The sequence below is a fragment of the Mustelus asterias genome, chromosome X (genome assembly GCF_964213995.1).
Source record: "Mustelus asterias chromosome X, sMusAst1.hap1.1, whole genome shotgun sequence".
NCBI classification, from domain to species: domain Eukaryota; kingdom Metazoa; phylum Chordata; class Chondrichthyes; order Carcharhiniformes; family Triakidae; genus Mustelus; species Mustelus asterias.
The window spans coordinates 11313739-11332799 of record NC_135834.1 but is presented as its reverse complement, the minus strand read 5'-3'; the positions used below and the strand labels follow the sequence as shown (position 1 = coordinate 11332799).

The 19061-nt window shown below is 45.3% G+C and overlaps 1 protein-coding gene across 3 annotated transcripts in view; it reads right to left on the bottom strand.

The window, feature by feature from the left end:
- The window catches only part of lmbr1l (limb development membrane protein 1-like), a 67271-nt gene that overhangs the window by 26539 nt on the left and 21671 nt on the right, over positions 1–19061 (bottom strand). Inside the window, exons 2-6 of one of the 3 annotated variants that reach the window (XM_078201251.1) lie at positions 17144–17228; positions 16823–16861; positions 9152–9185; positions 7865–8004; positions 934–1037 (exon numbers count right to left, since the gene is read on the bottom strand). In XM_078201251.1, coding sequence (XP_078057377.1) covers positions 934–1037; positions 7865–8004; positions 9152–9185; positions 16823–16861; positions 17144–17228 — 402 coding nt within the window. Of the gene's footprint in view, positions 1–933; positions 1038–1664; positions 1696–7864; positions 8005–9151; positions 9186–16822; positions 16862–17143; positions 17229–19061 lie in introns of those variants that run through there. The other 2 variants (XM_078201252.1, XM_078201253.1) reach the window with 2 other exon arrangements.

Here is a 19061-nt window from a genome sequence, read left to right as displayed (position 1 = left end):
GCCAGTACCACCAGTATCAAGTCAAGACAAAGTGCTGTTTAATTAACCTGGTTGCTCAAAGTGCTAACAGCTTCAGCCAGTGTGTGTGTGCAGTGCAATCCTCGCTGAAGAACGTGCCATCAATAGGCAAATCCGCAAATCCTTGAAGTAGCTGGAGTCCATAAACTGCAACAGGTGGTACAACTGCAGTACACAGCAAGTCAATGAAAGACTAATAAAAAGCCTCAATGATAGATGGTGGACAGCTGCAACCATCCCCTGGGTTAAGCAGCTTAACCACCTTCAAAAATCACAGCCAAACACGCGCTTCAGGAGATCAGAAAACAGACCGGCTTACTGAACCATTAACAGCAAATACAAGGCCCAACAAGAAACAATTGGTTTAGCAACAGCAGCAGATCCAGCTGGAACAAACTGATCAGATCCTGCACTCTTCTGTCAAAACTATTCCAGGATCAAAGATAACTCCCAGCTTCTCAAACTGCTCTCCATCCTCATCAACAACAGGAATTATGAACTTTCGCCATGAAGATAGAGAGCATCCATTTAGCTTCTTCTGCTACATTCCTCCCTTTCCCCAGCCCGCCAAACCAAACCCGCGCCAAAGTCACTTCCTGCAACAGCAGGCCCAAACTCACATCTTATTCTAGCTTATCTCTGAACTTTTCCTGGGCCACCTATTGCTTTTTCAAGAGCTGTACAGATGCTGCTCTGCCATGGAGTATTGTACTTCACGTCAGCCAAGTTTGATGAGGACATACCCATGCGTCAGTTCATTTAGCATATTCACACTTCCTACTGAATGATTGCGTAGTTATTGCACTACAAAAAGCAACCATCACCATCCTATTTCATAGCAATGATTTGAATTATATTCAGCCATTTACTGCTGATTTTCCAGTCTTCCTGCAACACCACAATATCCCTGCTCACCTTTTTTGAGCCAGCAAATCCCTCTGACTCAGTGAAGAAGTATGCAAAAGGCATCAGGAACACCAAAGAGACGTTGGAAAAGAGGAAAACCAAATTCCACAGACCTGCAGGGAGAAGACATACAGGACACTTAACACCTGACCAATTCATTTTGAATGTCTTTGTTGCACTATAATTAGGTTCTGCAGCCAGTACTGGTGTGAGATAATCAAAAGGAAGCTTAATTATTGGAAATACCCACCAGAATTGTCATTGAATGTTAATTGGGAACTGATGTGCGATTGATTCACACGGGAAGCTAGGACATACCCGGGAATAAAGGCTTTTATTCACAACAAGATTCGAGCACACTACTTAACAATATTATCCCAGACTAAGGGCTACTAGGAAGTAGCAGTGACCTTTATACTCCTGTAAGAAGGCGGAGCCGAATGGAGTGTACCACAAACAATAATAACAGGTGGAACACCCAAACCCTAACCCCAACAGTAACAAGAGTAACATATGTACAAGTACCCATAGTGGTAACCATCTATGGTTCAGTACCCATAGTGGTAACCATCTATGGTTCAGTACCCATAGTGGTAACCATCTATCGTTCAGTACCCATAGTGGTAACCATCTATGGTTCACCACATTCACCCCTCCTTTAAAAACAAAGGCCGGTGGGGTAAGGAGACAATACGAACTGTCCACATGTTCACAAGTTCAGCCGTATCGGGGGTCCGCACCGTCTCTGCGACCTCCGCAGCACTGGCTCCAGTGCCGGTTCCAGTGACCGTGGTGACGACCCTCTCTCCGAGGTGGTGTCCACTGACTCCTCCAGTTCCTCACACACCTGTGGACCTCGAGGTGACGACAATCTCCTGGACTCAGGCAAGCTGTACACGGGAGTAAGAGGATTAAGTTGAGGTCCCGATGCTGCCCTCGCCGTGTCAGGAGGGGAGAGAATGGGCAAAGGAATCCTAACCAGGGGTGCGGGAGTGACGGGGGTTTCCAGGTCCCCTGCAGGCGCTAGATCTCTGATAGAGACCGTGTCCTCTCGCCCGTCAGGATATGCCACATAGGCATATTGAGGGTTGGCGTGGAGGAGATGGACCTGTTCAACCAAAGGGTCGGACTTGCGGGCCCTAACATGCCGCCACAGGAGGACAGGTCCTGAGTACGTCAACCAAGACGGCAGTGAGGTCCCAGAGGATGACTTCCTAGGGAAGGTAAACATCCGCTCATGTGGGGTAGCGTTGGTTGCCGTACACAGGAGGGACCGGATTGAATGGAGCGCATCAGAAAGTACCTCTTGCCAACGGGTGACTGGAAGACCCCTAGACCTTAGCGCCAGTAAAACAGCCTTCCAGACTGTAGCGTTTTCTCTCTCGGCCTGTCCGTTACCCCTGGGGTTGTAACTCGTAGTCCTACTTGAGGCAATTCCCTTAGAGAGCAGGTATTGCCTCAAGTCGTCGCTCACAAACGACGAACCCCTATCACTGTGGATATAACTGGGGTAGCCGAACAGGGTAAAAAGACTCCGCAGGGCTTTGATGACCGTGGCAGAGGACATGTCAGAACAGGGGATGGCAAAGGGGAATCGGGAGTATTCGTCAACCACGTTGAGGAAATACACATTCCGATCTGTCGAAGGAAGGGGCCCCTTGAAGTCGACACGCAGTCGTTCAAAAGGGCGAGTGGCCTTAATGAGGTGTGCCCTGTCAGGCCCGTAGAAGTGCGGCTTGCACTCTGCACAAACCTAAGGCATGGATAGGGTGAACGGTGGGAAGCTTTTCCCCAGGTCGGTGGTGACGTTCACGAGGGGTCATAGGTTCAAGGTGAAGGGGGGGGGGGGGGGGGGGGGGGGGGGGTTTAACACAGATATCAGAAGGACATATTTTACACAGAGGGTGGTGGGGGCCTGGAATGCGCTGCCAGGCAAGGTGGTGGAGGCGGGCACACTGGGAACGTTTAAGACTTATCTAGACAGCCATATGAACGGAGTGGGAATGGAGGGATACAAAAGAATGGTCTAGTTTGGACCAGGGAGCGGCACGGGCTTGGAGGGCCGAAGGGCCTGTTCCTGTGCTGTATTGTTCTTTGTTCGAGTTATCGACCTGACATCCTCTATGGAGTAGGGCAGATTCCGAGCCTTTACAAAATGGAAAAACCGAGTGATCCCCAGATGGCAGAGATCATTGTGGAGGGCCTGTAACCGGTCCTCCTACACACTGGCACATGTTCCACGCGACAGGGCATCTGAGGGCTCATCGAGCTTCCCCGGACGGTACATGATATCATAGTTGTAGGTGGAGAGTTCGATTCTCCACCTCAAGATTTTATCATTCTTAATTTTATCATTCTTAATTTTTCCCTTTAACGTGTTGTTGAACATGAAGGCCACGGACCGCTGGTCCGTGAGCAGGGTAAACCGTTTGCCAGCCAAATAATGGCGCCAATGCCGTACGGCCTCCACAATGGCCTGAGACTCTTTCTCCACAGAGGAGTGCCGAATCTCAGGGCCTTGGAGGGTGCGAGAGAAAAAGGCGACGGGCCTGCCCGCCTGGTTAAGTGTGGCGGCCAGGGCGAAATCAGATGCATCACTCTCCACCTGAAAAGGGATGGACTCATCAACAGCGTGCATCGTGGCTTTCGCGATGTCGGCTTTTATCCCTGCAAAGGCTAGGCGAGCCTCTGCTGTCAGGGGAAAAGAGGTAGATTTTATGAGCGGACGGGCTTTGTCCGCGTAATTGGGGACCCACTGTGCATAGTACGAGAAGAAGCCTAAACATCTTCTCAGTGCTTTGATGCTAGTGCGTAGGGAAAATTCAAGGAGGGGACGCATACGGTCTGGATGGGGGCCGATGACCCCATTTTCCACCACGTATCCGAGGATTGCTAGGCGGTGCTTGCTAAATACGCACTTCTCCTTGTTATAGGTCAGGTTCAGGAGAGACGCAGTGTGTAAAAACTTCTGGAGGTTTGCGTCATGGTCCTGCTGGTCATGGCCGCAGATAGTGACGTTGTCCAGGTACGGGAAGGTAGCCCGTAGCCTGTTTTGGTGCACCATTCGGTCCATCTCACGCTGGAAGACAGAGACCCCATTAGTGACGCCGAAAGGAACTCTTAAAAAGTGGTAGAGACAGCCATCCGCCTCAAAGGCCGTGTATTTGCTGTCCTCTGGGCGAATGGGGAGCGGGTGGTAGGCTGACTTCAAGTCGATGGTGGAGAACACCCGGTACTGCGCAATCTGGTTGACCATGTCAGATATGCGCGGGAGAGGGTACGCGTCCAGCTGCGTGTACCTATTAATGGTCTGACTATAGTCTATGACCATCCGGGGCTTGTCTCCAGTCTTAACCACCACGACTTGTGCTCTCCATGGGCTAGTGCTAGGTTGAATGACCCATTCCCTGAGGAGCCGCTGAACTTCAGATCTAATAAAGATCCGATCCTCAGCGCTGTAACGCCTGCTTTTAGTCACGATGGGCTTGCAGCCTGGCACGAGATTTTCGAATAGGAAAGGCGGGGTAATTTTGAGTGTTGAGAGGTCGCATGTGGAGCGCGCTGGACAATTTGGAGGCTGCTGTTTTCCCACTGAAAGTGGAGGGAGTGGCCCATCGTACTGCAGGGTCACTCCTCAGGTGGACCACAAAGTCTAGTCCCAGGAGTACTGGAGCGCAAAGGTGCGGTAACACGAGGAGCCTGAAGTTCTCGTAGACTGTGCCCCGCACCGTTAAGGTTACCACACAGCTCCCAAGAACGAGGACAGATCGGGACCTCGACGCCATGGAGATTGTCTGCCTGACAGTTTGCACACAGAGCGCACCGTTTTACTGTATCCGGATGGATGAAGCTCTCCGTGCTCCCGCTGTCAAACAGGCAACGCACCAGGTGCCCGTTTACCTCTATGTCCATCATGGACTTGTCGAGTCTGTGAGGCTTGGCCTGGTCCAGGATGATTGACGCCACTGTTGGATCCCGAGCGTAACTGCAGGCAGCTGAGATAGCCGACGACGAGGACCCCTTCTGCGGCCGGTGTCGACCAAAGTGGCTGCGCCCATGAATCGCACGTGGTCGATGATGTTGAAAGCGGCGGCACCAGCAGGTCGCACGTGGCTTGCGTCGTCATCATAGGAAATGGCAGCGCCCGTGGATCACACGTGGCTGAAGACATCGACGAGGCCGGAGACGAGGAGATGGATCCTGGGGAGTCGCACGCAGCACTGCTGGGCTTGGAAGGGGTCTTTGCTCGGCACACTTTTGCATAGTGCCCTTTCTTTCCACAGGCGAAGCAAAACACCGCCCTGGCCGGACATCTCTGGCGAGGATGCTTCGCCAATCCGCAGAAATAGCACCGTGGGCCTCCAGGAGCTGCCGCAGCCGTCAGGTCTGAAGTTGAGAGCATTATCGCGCAGTTCCGAGGAGCCGCCGAGTACAGTGGAGGCGGTGGCTGTGCTTGCCACGCTGTTCCCACGTGGTCGGTGGGGTAGGTTTCGTGATTTCTGGATGCCGTTTCCATTGCATCGGCCAATTCTACCGTCTTAGCCAGGTCCAGGTTACCCTGCTCTCGCAGCCGCAGGCGGATATAGGATGAGCCGATTCCTGCCACGAACGCGTCCCGAATGAGGTCGTTGGTGTATTGAATAGCCGACACCGCCTTGCAGTTGCAGGCTCTGGCTAGCTGTTGAAGTTCGCGCAGGTACTGTCCCATAGTTTAGCCGGGCTGCCGCCGTCGAGTGGCTAATAGGTGATGAGCATGAATTTCGTTCGGCTGTTTATTATACAGCTTCTTGAGTAATTCGATAGCATCTTTGTAATTTTGGGAATCACGGATTGTTGCATACACAGTGTCGCTCACCCTGGCGTGGAGGACCTGCAATCTGTCAGCGTCGGACTGGACTGCTGTCGAGGCCTCAACGTAATCCTCGAAGCACTTCAACCAATGGTCGAAAGTATTCAATGCCCCAGCGGCACGCGGATCCAAGGTTAGCCGATCGGGTTTTGGCACCTGCTCCATTTTTTTTCGAACAAAATTTTCAATATTTTGTTGTGAATAAAATTGATGCGCGATTGATTCACACGGGAGGCTAGGACGTACCCGGGAATAAAAGCTTTTATTCACAACAAGATTGGAGCACACTACTTAACAATATTATCCCAGACTAAGGGCTACTAGGAAGTAGCAGTGACCTTTATACTCCTGTAAGAAGGCGGAGCCAAACGGAGCGTACCACATTAACAATAATAACAGGTGGAACACCCCAACCCTAACCCCAACAGTAACAAGAGTAGCATATGTACAAGTACACATAGTGGTCACCATCTATGGTTCACCACAGGAACATTAGCTCTATTGGAAGGTAAAAAGAAAATAATTTTCATACACTTAAATTTTAAAAGCCTTTCATAATTTCTATCACACAACTCAAATTGGATCTCAGGATGGATGTATTTCTGAAGATTTCAACACATCAGCCAAAACATCCCAGTGAACTGCCTTCTCACACTAATTGAAAACTCAAACAGACTTAGCTGATTGGATGACTCTTGACTGTCAAACAATTCCCTGTTGTATTGCCAAATATTTTTATAACAAACAGAAATCCCCAAAGAGAGAGAAAAAAGAAAACACTTCCTAATGTTCTCCTGGGTTGTCTGCAGTGGTGTCCTGGAAATGAATCTTTGATACCTGGGCACTTTGTCAATCCTGCAGGATTGACATCGCAAGTTATAACCAGTATTTTAGTTACTGTAAGTGACTGATGCCTACATTACAGCACAATTGAAAAAAAAACATTTAATAGCAAGGAGAAAAGAAAATGCCAGAGTCTAGATTTGGGTGATACGGGTCATCTTCCCCTTTTTTTTTTTTAAAACCTCATTATAATCTCCCGCACTGCAACTCCACAGGTACAGCAAAACCACCACTCCAACAAGCATGAAAAAAACTAGAAACTGCATTTACTTGTGTTACCCCACTTCACCACGAGATGGCAACCTTAACTCACTCCTGCAAAATCTGTCACATGCAGAAACATTTTTTAAAAATCAGTAGTTAAAATTTAAAAAGCCAACAACCTCAAATTAAAAGCTCATTTTCAGGTCATGCTTTTAGCTGCATTAATGATTCAAATTGTAACTCAGACTGATATTGGGTAGACAAATGTGGCGATAAAAATCAAGTGTAGATCATTGTGAGCAGTGGATGACTGTTGACTGTCAAACAGTGGATTCGATTTTGAATTCTATGGCCAGCCAATGTAACAGAGATAGGAATGTGCAAAACCAGGAATGCCAATGTTCCTCTGTGGAGGTTTTCTGTTGCCGATTTTCTCCCATTCTGAAGGTGGTGACACTTGTTGGCCCCAATGGCCCAAGGCACACCCCATAATACCCATTCTTTATGCGAGTTGACACAGCGCGAGCCAGCTGACAAATTCACACATGTTTTTAGTAGAGTTGCTGGTCAGTGATTAGCTCAAGGAGCCCTAGCTCATTTTCCTTCTCTTCAGCCATGAGAAGTGACCAAATGCACCAGCCTAATTACTGCTTCAGCTAAAATCAGCTAACTCACAAGAAATGCTCTTTATCAACTGTTGTACTTTTGTGGCGCACAGATAACAATGGCCTTGATTTTGTTTTAAAACCCTGGCAAGGTTCCTCTTAGATTGTCTCATTACAAGCTTCCAAACTGTCAATTCTCTGGGGCTAAGTACCAGTTTGATCACTTTTGTACAGCTTTTCCTTGGCATTCAAAATGAAGCTGGAGATTGCCATTTGCAAATACGCTGAAAAAGGGCCCTCAATTTGATATTTTCCAATTTACAAGAATGCAGCTCTTTTATTAGATGTGCTGCCCTATCATAGCTAATGCAATAAAACTGTTTTGTCAATTCTATACATTACTTGGATCCGAACAACATTTGAGCTACCATTTACTCACCATGAATAAGGGAACCATTCAACCACTGCATGTAATAATTTTCTGGAAATGAAAGCAGGATCTCATTGCTAATAATTGAAAATGGAAGTAGGAAGACTGCACCAGCAGATACTGCAAGGGTGAATGTGCACATCCATAACCTATTTTTAAACAAAAAAAAGAGGTTACTATTAGTCATGTGTTCTGTTGGGTCTAACCCATGTTACTGCAATAGATCAACACCTTCCACTGAGCATGCTGTTTAGATGTGACACATGGCACAGCTCAGTTCTTTTTCCCTAATGGAAGATTCTCTTGCCTTCAGCTGCACTCCTATAAATATACATACTATTGCACAGGGAGCCAGTTGCAGAAAAGGAGCCACAAAAATACCTGCGCTCTGAATCTACCAACAGGTTATGGTCACATGCTCTGGGAGAACAGACGGTGAGAGCCAGTCATGTATTTTTGAACCAACAGCTTCTCAAAGCATTGGAGTCACCTTTCCCACAGAGAGTGGGGGGGCGGGGGGAGAGTTTCATATTTCAGTAAATAGTGTCTTACTGTCTGATTAGATTTTAAGGGAAAAAAAAGACTCGTCAGCATTTCGAACAATGCAGATAATCCTCTGAACACATTGGCAGCAGCAACAGTGAGATAACCTACTATCCAGTTCAAGGTATAAGAACACTATGACATTGACATCTAAACACTTGCAAAACAAGTGACTACACTGCAAGTATACTGCATTAGCTAGGGAGCATTTTGATAAAGTTCTGAGGGTGTGAAAGATGCTTTATTACTGCAAATTACTCTCTTGCACCCCCCCCCCCCCGGGACTTTTGTGAACCGGATTTTTTTAAAAATCCAACAGTTTCATGGCTACTTTGACTGATTTCTAGATTTTTAACAAATTCATATATTCTCAAATTGCCATGGTGGGATCAGAACTCTCATTCTCCAGATAATTAGTACAGTAACAATCACCATGTCACAATAGGGCACCATATATATTTTTAAAAAAGACAAGAGGCCAGATAACTGACATAATTACAGATGTGGTTGTTCAAAGGACAGAATGGGGATGTCATTAATCTTTCAGTATACTGACAGATACAAAGTCCAGTTGACTAATGATGCTTCGTGTCATTTAGTCCATGTAAAACTGATGTCTGAGTCATTATACATTTGTGGCTTGAGGAAGTAGTCCCCATCCAAGCCAGACCAATAAGACCAACTGGGTTACACTAATTTAATAAAAAGATTAAAGTGGGGGATGGAGTTTGATTTTTTAAAAGTTACACTTACGTGATGCGATTGACTGTTGCATCTTCATTATTGTCTAGAGAAGATAGATAATTTCACATTATAAACTTGTTAGAATTAATGTTTTACTGTTTCTTGGATTAAACTGGGAACATGCTCTGTAACACCTTTAAGACTGAAAACTGGTTCTGACAGCACACAGATGATAACACAGCTCTCAGGTCAAAGTTTCAGTTCCAGATTTTAGCTTATGGACAATAATCATTGACGATCTTTTTTAAAACATAATCCAGATTTTCAAAGTGAATCAAGTATTGCTTTTGTTTAAATTTCCAGAGTCTTAAAGGTACAAAAACTGAAGCAAGAAAAGGCCATTTCTTGACACCGTCAAGCTCACTCCATCCAGAGCAGATACACAATTATTCCATCCTAGATGCCCCTATTTCAGGGAATATCAAATTTGCTCCCCAAAATTAAACTAGTACTCATTGCCATCTCTATAGCCTTAAATGCTCAGTAGATGGCGCTTCATTTTTGTGAGAAAGTGTCGTCTGATCCTAAACCAACCCAGAATCCTTTCCTCCACACGTTTACTACCCTGTAGGGAGTGGGGGGGGGGGTAGTAGTGTTTTTCCCTCCACTAATCTAACTTTGCCCTGACTCAACAATTTAATTCCCCATCCCACTGACCTTTGTTCTACTATACAGCCCCAATGTAACTCAAGCACATCACCTTCCTTGAAGGCACTGAGCAGCTTTCTGGTCTTAATATTGATGAGGTATATTCCAGGACGTTGTGGGAGGCTAGGGAGGAAATTGCGGGTCCCCTAGCCGAGATATTTGAATCATCGATAGTCACGGGTGAGGTGCCTGAAGATTGGAGAGCGGCAAATGTTGTGCCTTTGTTTAAAAAGGGCTGCAGGGAAAAGCCTGGGAACTACAGGCCAGTGAGCCTCACATCTGTGGTGGGTAAATTGTTGGAAGGTATTTTGAGAGACAGGATCTACAGGCATTTAGAGATGCAAGTACTGATTAGGTTCAGTCAGCATGGCTTTGTGAGTGGAAAATCATGTCTCACAAATTTGATTGAGTTTTTTGAAGGGGTAACCAAGAAGGTAGATGAGGGCAGTGCAGTTGATGTTGTCTACGTGGACTTTAGCAAGGCCTTTGACAAGGTACCGCATGGTAGGTTGTTGCATAAGGTTAAATCTCACGGGATCCAGGACGAGGTATCTAAATGGATACAAAGTTGGCTCTCCAGAAGCCAGAGGGTGGTTGTAGAGAGTTGTTTTTCAAACTGGAGGCCTGTGACCAGCAGTGTGCCTCAGGGATCAGTGCTGGGTCCACTGTTATTTGTCATTTATATTAATGATTTGGATGAGAATATAGGAGGCATGGTTAGTAAGTTTGCAGATGACACCAAGATTGGTGGCATAGTGGACAGTGAAGGTTATCTCGGATTGCAATGGGATCTTGATCAATTGGGCCAGTGGGCTGACGAATGGCAGATGGAGTTTAATTTAGACAAATGCAAGGTGATGCATTTTGGTCGATTGAACCAGGGTGGGACTTACTCAGTTAATGGTAGGGCATTGGGGAGAGTTACAGAACAAAGAGATCTAGGGGTACATGTTCATAGCTCCTTGAAAGTGGAGTCACAGGTGGACAGAGTGGTGAAGAAGGCATTCGGCATGCTTGGTTTCATCAGTCAGAACATTGAATACAGGAGTTGGGATGTCTTGAAGTTGTACAAGACAGTGATAAGGCCACACTTGGAATACTGTGTGCAATTCTGGTCACCCTATTATAGAAAGGATATTATTAAACTAGAAAGAGCGCAGAAAAGATTTACTAGGATGCTACCGGGACTTGATGGTTTGAGTTATAAGGAGAGGCTGGATAGACTGGGACTTTTTTCTCTGGAGCGTAGGAGGCTGAGGGGTGATCTTATAGAGGTCTATAAAATAATGAGGGGCACAGATCAGCTAGATAGTCAATATCTTTTCCCAAAGGTAGGGGAGTCTAAAACTAGAGGGCATAGGTTTAAGGTGAGAGGGGAGAGATACAAGTGTCCAGAGGGGCAATTTTTTCACACAGCGGGTGGTGAGTGTCTGGAACAAGTTGCCAGAGATAGTATTAGAGGCGGGTACAATTTTGTCTTTTAAAAAGCATTTATACAGTTACATGGGTACGATGGGTATAGAGGGATATGAGCCAAATGCAGGCAATTGGGATTAGTTTGGGGGTTTTTTTTAAAAAAAAGGGCGGCATGGACAAGTTGGGCCGAAGGGCCTGTTTCTATGCTGTAAACCTCTGACTAATATTGACCTTTAATAGTTTTTTACAAATAATTCATTTTTCTTTACATTAGGAGATGCTTCCAATCCAAGAGGAACATTTCTGTTAATGAAGGTGGTAAAGTTGGATTGGCTCTTGAATTAAGATGGAAGGCTGCACAGTTGGGACTGGCATTTTTTGGCCTGCAGTGCTGGATTCTGTTCCACTTGCCAACCTCTCCTGTTAACATGTTTCATCCATCTGGACCACAACACACCAAGAGGGAAAGCAGCAGCTTCGACCGGAGCGAAAAACAAAGACCAATATGTGGACAATATTCTATTTCACTGGTCTTATTACAGAAAAATGGTGTATGTAGCCTAGTCTGATTGGAACTTCTCAATTCTAAATTTAAAGGCTGGGAGAAGGGGGTGTGGAATAGAGTCAGGTGAGTGAACAAAAATAGGGAAGTGATGCAGGAGGCCATTCAGCCCACCAGCTCTCTGAATGAGGATTTCACCAAGTGCCATTCTCCTGCCTTCGCCCCGTAACCCTGCACATAAATTAATTCCCTCTTGAATGCCTCGACTGAACCCACCTCCACTACAAGGTACATTCTAGACTCTAACCAAATCGGTGCCCTCTCACTCCTTTCACGAGCGGGAACATTTTGCCTGTCTACTCTATCCAGGCATAGAGTACCCTTGGCTTTATTAAAAGGGGCATAAAGATTAGCGAGGTTTTGTTGAACTTGTCCAAGACTAGTTATACTTCAGCTGCAGTATTGCAGAGTTCTGAACTTCATATTTTAGGAAGGATGTGAAGGCATTGGAGAGAATGCACAAGAGGTTTACAAGAATTATTCCAGGTTTGAGAAGCTTCAGATATGATGGACTGAAGAAGTTGGGACTCCTTTCCTTGGAGAAGGTGGAGAGGGGATTTGATAGAAATATTGTGAACATCATTTCACTTTCAACCTATTCTTAGGGTTCAAAAGGAAGGCAACAATAAGCAAGAGAGGTTAACTAATGATCTCTTTGCATTGGGCTGTGCAACAAGGGAGAAAGTAAAGTGAAAGAACATGCACATGAAGCTAAAACATACACTTGAGTTAGATATAAAGGCAGATTTATACCATGTAGAGGTAAAGCAGCACCAGAGAGTAATTATAACACCTTTAACATTAAAAACAACCCATAGCACAGAGGAAGGGAGCAAGCACAGTCTTTGCAAATGGGTTGGGAAGCATTCTGAAAGCTTTGAAAACTCCAGAAAGGCAGAGGGAGATGCACAGGGTTTGAAAAGGGACAAAGTGCACAGGAAGCCAGATTCAGAGGACTTGGAAAATGGTTGCAGAAAGCAGAGTGAAACCACTAAAGGAATGTGCAGCTGAAGACAAGAATTATAAAATTTTCAATGCACTGAGGGGCAGGGAGTCCATTTGTGCAAGCTCCTCCAGACCTACAATCTTTCAAGAACTCCGTGCTCCTGCAATTCTCACCACTTGTGCATCCTGACTCCAAGTTGTTTTGCCATTCCATTGCACATTTTTCATTCAGCTTGGTCAGACTAGACACACACCTTATTAAATAACATGCCATATTGACACCACTGGGTGGCATCTCCTCGTGCAAAGAGAAAGGAATTATTTTTTTAAAATTGTTAAAGGTCAATAAGACCAGAGAGCTGCTCAGTGCCTTCAAGGAAGGTGATGTGCTCGAGTTACATTGGTGCTGTATAGTAGGACAAAGGTCAGTGGGATGGGGAATTAAATTGTTGAGTCAGGGTAAAGTTAGATTAGTGGAGGGAAAAGCTCTCTCCCTCTTTCTACAGGGTAGTAAACATGTGGAGGAAAGGATTCCAAATTGGTTTAGGATCAAACGACACTTTCACACAAAAACGAATAGCTGAAATAACATGAAAAGATGAATAAAAATAGCTTCTGCAGCTGTTAGCCATATTCACTTTGTGCAACAATGAACTATCCGCATATTCTCTATGTCCTGAAGCTTCATGCCGTCCGAAATTGGCAGGTGCAGCCCGCACCCCTCCAAAGCTTTGGAAACTGTCACTGCTATTTGTAGCTGAACCAAACAAGCCAGCCAAGCCCTCGATTTGATCCTTTGCTCATGTGGAATTAGTTGACCTCAACAAGCAAGGGTGGGCTGGGAGGAAAATATATAATTCTGTCAGTGGAGAACACCAATTTCAGATTGAGAGCAGCAGACATCAACAACGTAATGCTACATAAAACAATGATCCAATTAAAAAATGTTTAGCATTGCAGGGTTCTGTCAATAACAGTTAGATAAATTAAGCACCTGGATGTGGTTAGATGTACAGATCAACAAGGTGTTGTGTTCAATCTACGGTCTATGCTAAATGATCCTAGGTACTAGTGGGGTTATGACGTGGCCTTTCAGGACGAGAGAAAAATATGTTATACTTGTATTCAGCGAGGTCAAGAGTATCCAGTTGCAGCGCCTTGAAAATTTGTGAAACAATCTGTTGCCATGGAAAATTTCTCAATGTTAGTATTTCTTCAATTGAACTCTTCCAATGGATCGGTGGAGAAAACACAGATTTGGGAGCGTAGCATGGAAATTAGTGCTCAACATGCACTGGTCTTCAGTTTTTCCACACAAACCCTTGCCTGGCTGACAGGCTGAACTGTAATAACCTCGCAGGTAAATAAATTAAACAGCCTTCTAAACAAATCCAATAACAGAAACATGCCATGTGAATGGAAACAAGCCTGAACATTTAAAATGAACCTGATGGAACAAAACCATCCCCCACTCCCAGGGCAGGTTTGTGTCTTGGGACAGCTGTCCAGACTTTAAGAACAAAAACAGCATTGATGAGTGAGACAAAGACAATCGGACATCAATTGTGGACAAAGCCTTTTGTCATAGAGACACAGTGTGCTACAGGCAAGAGAGTGTACGTCACTCTCAGGACAGAGAATATGCGGATAGTTCATTGTTGCACAAAGTGGCTAGATGGGTGGAGAACTGGCTTGGTCATAGAAGACAGAGGGTGGTAGTGGAAGGGTCTTTTTCCGGCTGGAGGCCTGTGACTAGTGGTGTACCGCAGGGCTCTGTATTGGGACCTCTGCTGTTTGTGATTTATATAAATGATCTGGAAGAAGGAGTAACTGGGGTGATCAGTAAGTTTGCGGACGACACAAAACTGGCAGGACTTGCAGATAGTGAGGAACATTGTCAGAGGCTACAGAAGGATATAGATAGGCTGGAAATTTGGGCAAGGAAATGGCAGATGGAGTTCAATCCTGATAAATGCGAAGTGATGCATTTTGGTGGGAATAATGTAGGGAGGAGCTACACGATAAATGGAAGAACCATAAAGGGTGTAGAGACGCAGAGGGACCTGGGTGTGCAAGTCCACAGATCTTTGAAGGTGACGTCACAGGTGGAGAAGGTGGTGAAGAAGGCATATGGCATGCTTGCCTTTATAGGACGGGGCATAGAGTATAAAAGTTGGGGTCTGATGTTGCAGATGTATAGAACGTTGGTTCGGCCGCATTTGGAATACTGCGTCCAGTTCTGGTCGCCACACTACCAGAAGGACGTGGAGGCTTTGGAGAGAGTACAGAGGAGGTTTACCAGGATGTTGCCTGGTATGGAGGGGCTTGGTTATGAGGAGAGATTGGGGAAACTGGGGTTGTTCTCCTTGGAAAGACGGAGGATGAGGGGAGACTTAATAGAGGTGTATAAAATTATGAAAGGCATAGATAGGGTGAACGGTGGGAAGCTTTTCCCCGGGTCGGTGGTGACGTTCACGAGGGGTCATAGGTTCAAGGTGAAGGGGGGGAGGTTTAACACAGATATCAGAAGGACATATTTCACACAGAGGGTCGTGGGGGCCTGGAATGTGTTGCCGGGCAAGGTGGTGGAGGCGGACACACTGGGAACGTTTAAGACTTATCTAGATAGCTATATGAACGGAGTGGGAATGGAGGGATACAAAAGAGTGGTCTAGTTTGGACCAGGGAGCGGCGCGGGCTAATTGTTCCTGGTTTCTCGTTTCAAGGCTTCATTCTACGATCATCTTGCTGGTGCCAGTACAGAGTGAGACTGCGGATAGTTGGGAACCTGTCTCGGGGGCAGGGAATTCATATGGTGTTCGTGGAAGTGGAAATGACTAGGGTTGGGAAGCATTTTCCGATCGGGGCCATTGTGATCTCCTGGACTCGTTTCGATCGCCTCAGGGGGTCGGAGAGGAATTTCCCAGATTTTTTTTTCCCCATATTGGCCCTGGGGTTTTTCACTCTGGGTTTTCGCCTCTCCCTGGAGATCACATGGTCTGGAATGGGGGGGTGGGGGGTAAGTTAATAGGTTGTAATGAACAAAGCATCGTAGCTGTGAGGGACAGCTCGGTGGATAGGATATTGGTATGTAGATAGGCTGGAAAATTGGGCGGGGATCCTGGATTCAGGATTCAATCCTGGACCAGGGAGCGGCGCGGGCTTGGAGGGCCGAAGGGCCTGTTCCTGTGCTGTATTGTTCTTTGTTCTTTGTTCAAGGGCTTGCCGATGCAAGTAAGCCCTGGAATCTTGAGAATTCAGAAAAGAAAACTTGAGCCAGTTCAGGAGGGTGGAACTTCTGAAGGAGAGTCCCTTAATACATGAGGTGGAAAAAAGTAATATATTTTTTAAGTGGGTTAGTTATTTCTCACAAGTATATTATAGCGAAAAGTTTTATTTTTTTTAAATAATTGTGTTAAGTTCTGGTAATTTCCCTATTGCAGTCCACTATCAGTAGCCTACAGAAATCCTGATAAATGATAACTGGTCATCTGTTTATCAAAGTATATAAATTTAGAGAATAGTTCAAGCCAATATATTTCAGATATGACTCATCTTTCCTGAATTTCATTAACTGACAAACAAGTTTAGCTCTCAAATCAGAGATTTGATTGCCTTGGGGTCATCATGCCACAAGGAAGGAATGATTTAAAACACATTAGAACACTTGGAATGAGATACAGATGCTGCTCAAATGCATGCAATCTTTTAACATTTCAGCACAGTCCAGTCAGGCTGGTTTACAAAGGTGACCTTTCATCTCGCCACTAGATTGACAACTTTACTGGATTAAAATAAAATACTAATTTCGAAACCGTAGATGCAACCTGCATAATTAAACACAGTCACCCAACAGGATTCTCAGACTGATCGCCACCACCCACCGACACACACTTGCATTTCTAAATCACACCTTTGATAGGAAAATCTCCCCAGAAGCTCACAGAAGCATAGTTACATTAACATGCGGGTTAGTGCAGGCAACTAATTTTAAGCCCCATCTCAAAACTGTAACCAGACAAAAGGAAGCATGCAACACAAGTAGTGGTGTGCACACATGTGCCTGTGCTGGTGGGCAAAAATAAAATTACAAGCTTAGAATACCTTACCACCCTGGTGACAGCTATCCAGGATCAGGATGTTCCCACCTGCAAGTATCACAGACTACTAGGCTTTGGAAAGAGCAAGTTACAGTATATATTGCAAATGGTTTAAGATACAAGGTACAGTGAATGGCTTATGCTGTATTTATCTAGATCAGCACACTACAGAAACAGAGTATCAATGACCTACTGGTGCCACCACCATTGGAAACATCCTTAATCTTAATCAATTATTCATGCCACCCAAAACCTTGAATCTAAAACAGTCATCTGAGACCAAGTCAGAATAAATTATTTCAGAGTTGGTCATAAAATATCTTTTCTCACCTGCTGCAAAATCTGCATTCTTCTTAAACCGAGCGATCACCAGGTAGGAGAGGATATACAGAGCAGTGAACAGTAGTGCACAGATCTGTGGAGAAAGAACAAGAACAATGGTTAACAGAAAGGCAATAAAAGTAGTCACTGAAATTATAATTCACCCTTCACCAATCACCACCTGCTGAAATTCAGACACAAAAAAGTCAAACCCATATATTCATCTGGATGTGACAGAAGAATCTGCACAAAACCAGCATTGCCTATAACGTGAACAGCCTTACTATGATGGAACTGAGCTGGTGCAGAAAGTCTGTGGTTGGTTACTTTGTCAGCACCAAGTCAACTGGGTATCAGAGTGCTTGGTCCCATCACCTGTTGGGTAGTACAAGATCAGCTGCAATACATCCCAATTATGGAACTGCTTGGCAGCATTCCCTGTCAGGTTTTGCATATGACAAATGGTCCCTTGACTGAAGTACCAGAGGACTGGCACAGTAGCGCTTTCGGGGAGGGGGGATTTTCCCCCAACATCAACCTCTGAAAACAGCACCTCTCTTTCACCCATCCATTTACGAAACAAATCCAGTCTCAACATACTTCACTTTAATTGGGAGGATTTGGTCATGTGCTCAGTGCAATAGTCGTAACAGGATCAAAATACCTCAATGTTTTGCATTCAACTTTGCTTCTAAAATCAACAGAAGGAACTCCTCCCCCCGCACCCCTACTGTTTTTGCAAAATGGTGCACAAGACACTTTTTCAAATCGTGCTGCATTTGCTTCTTCAACCCACGTGAAGAATGCAGAGCTGCAGCTCCATTCTTGCACTGCTTCACAGAAGCATGTTGTTTGCGCAATTCTACAACTTGACTGATCGCCAAACTCAACTGCATTTTAAAATGTTAGCAGAAACACTGGGATGGCCCCACCACTGCAATCAAGCAAACAAAAGGGAAGGAAGGGCATGCTCTCAAATCCCAACACCATATTGTTTGGGCTTTTGCCATTTCCTATAGAGTGCAAATCACATTTCTATGAGCTGCTGGGTTATTTCACACAGAAACTGCCACTTCTGATCCAAATTAATTTTCAGTCTCATTCCCTTACTTGCAAATCATGAATCAAATTTTATACTTTAAAATGCTAAATATTCCCTTGTAAAAATGTTATCTCGGTATACTAAATCACCAAAACAAAGGGAATGTAAAAATGGAGTTAGATTTTTGTTGGGATATGGAGGAAGGTAGGTAAAATGGAGTTGAGCTACAGACTAGTGACAATCTGATTGAATGGCAGAACAGACTCAGCCTATACATGTTCCCATAACTGCAAAAAAAGCTTTCACTTAGGAGTGAAATCCTTTGTCAACGATCACCTTTTTTGTATGGAAACCTGGAGTTTTCAGTGAGCTACTACAGCATTGAAGCAAGCAGCAACTGGTCTCTCTTTAAAAAAAAATGAAGTTTTACAAGTTCATAATTTAAGCCTGGCCCAGACCCAAAATTAATACAAAAAAATCATTTGGAGAAAGCAGCCCATCCCTGCAAACAAAACTGGTTCCATTTTTATGGGTTTTAAAGCTCCACAATGACAGAGCAGATGTAGAGGCAGGTTTGAATCGGTTCTACAGTTTGTGATCGGAGCCAGGCACAGGCTGTGATACCCCTCCATGGCAGGGTGGGAAATCAGAGGGAACGTAACACCTGGTGGGGGGGCATCAAGTCCACTCCACCATCAAGCTAATCTTGGACTTCAATTCCATTTTCCTGCCTGCTTCCCACATCCTGAGATTCCAAGATCCTCCACCGCCCCCCCCCCCCCCCCCAAGAAACAATCTCTCAGTATCCACCTGAGCAAGTCCCTTCAGAATCTTGTTTCAGTGAGATAATCTTTCATTCTTCTAAGCTCCAATTTACTCAGCCTA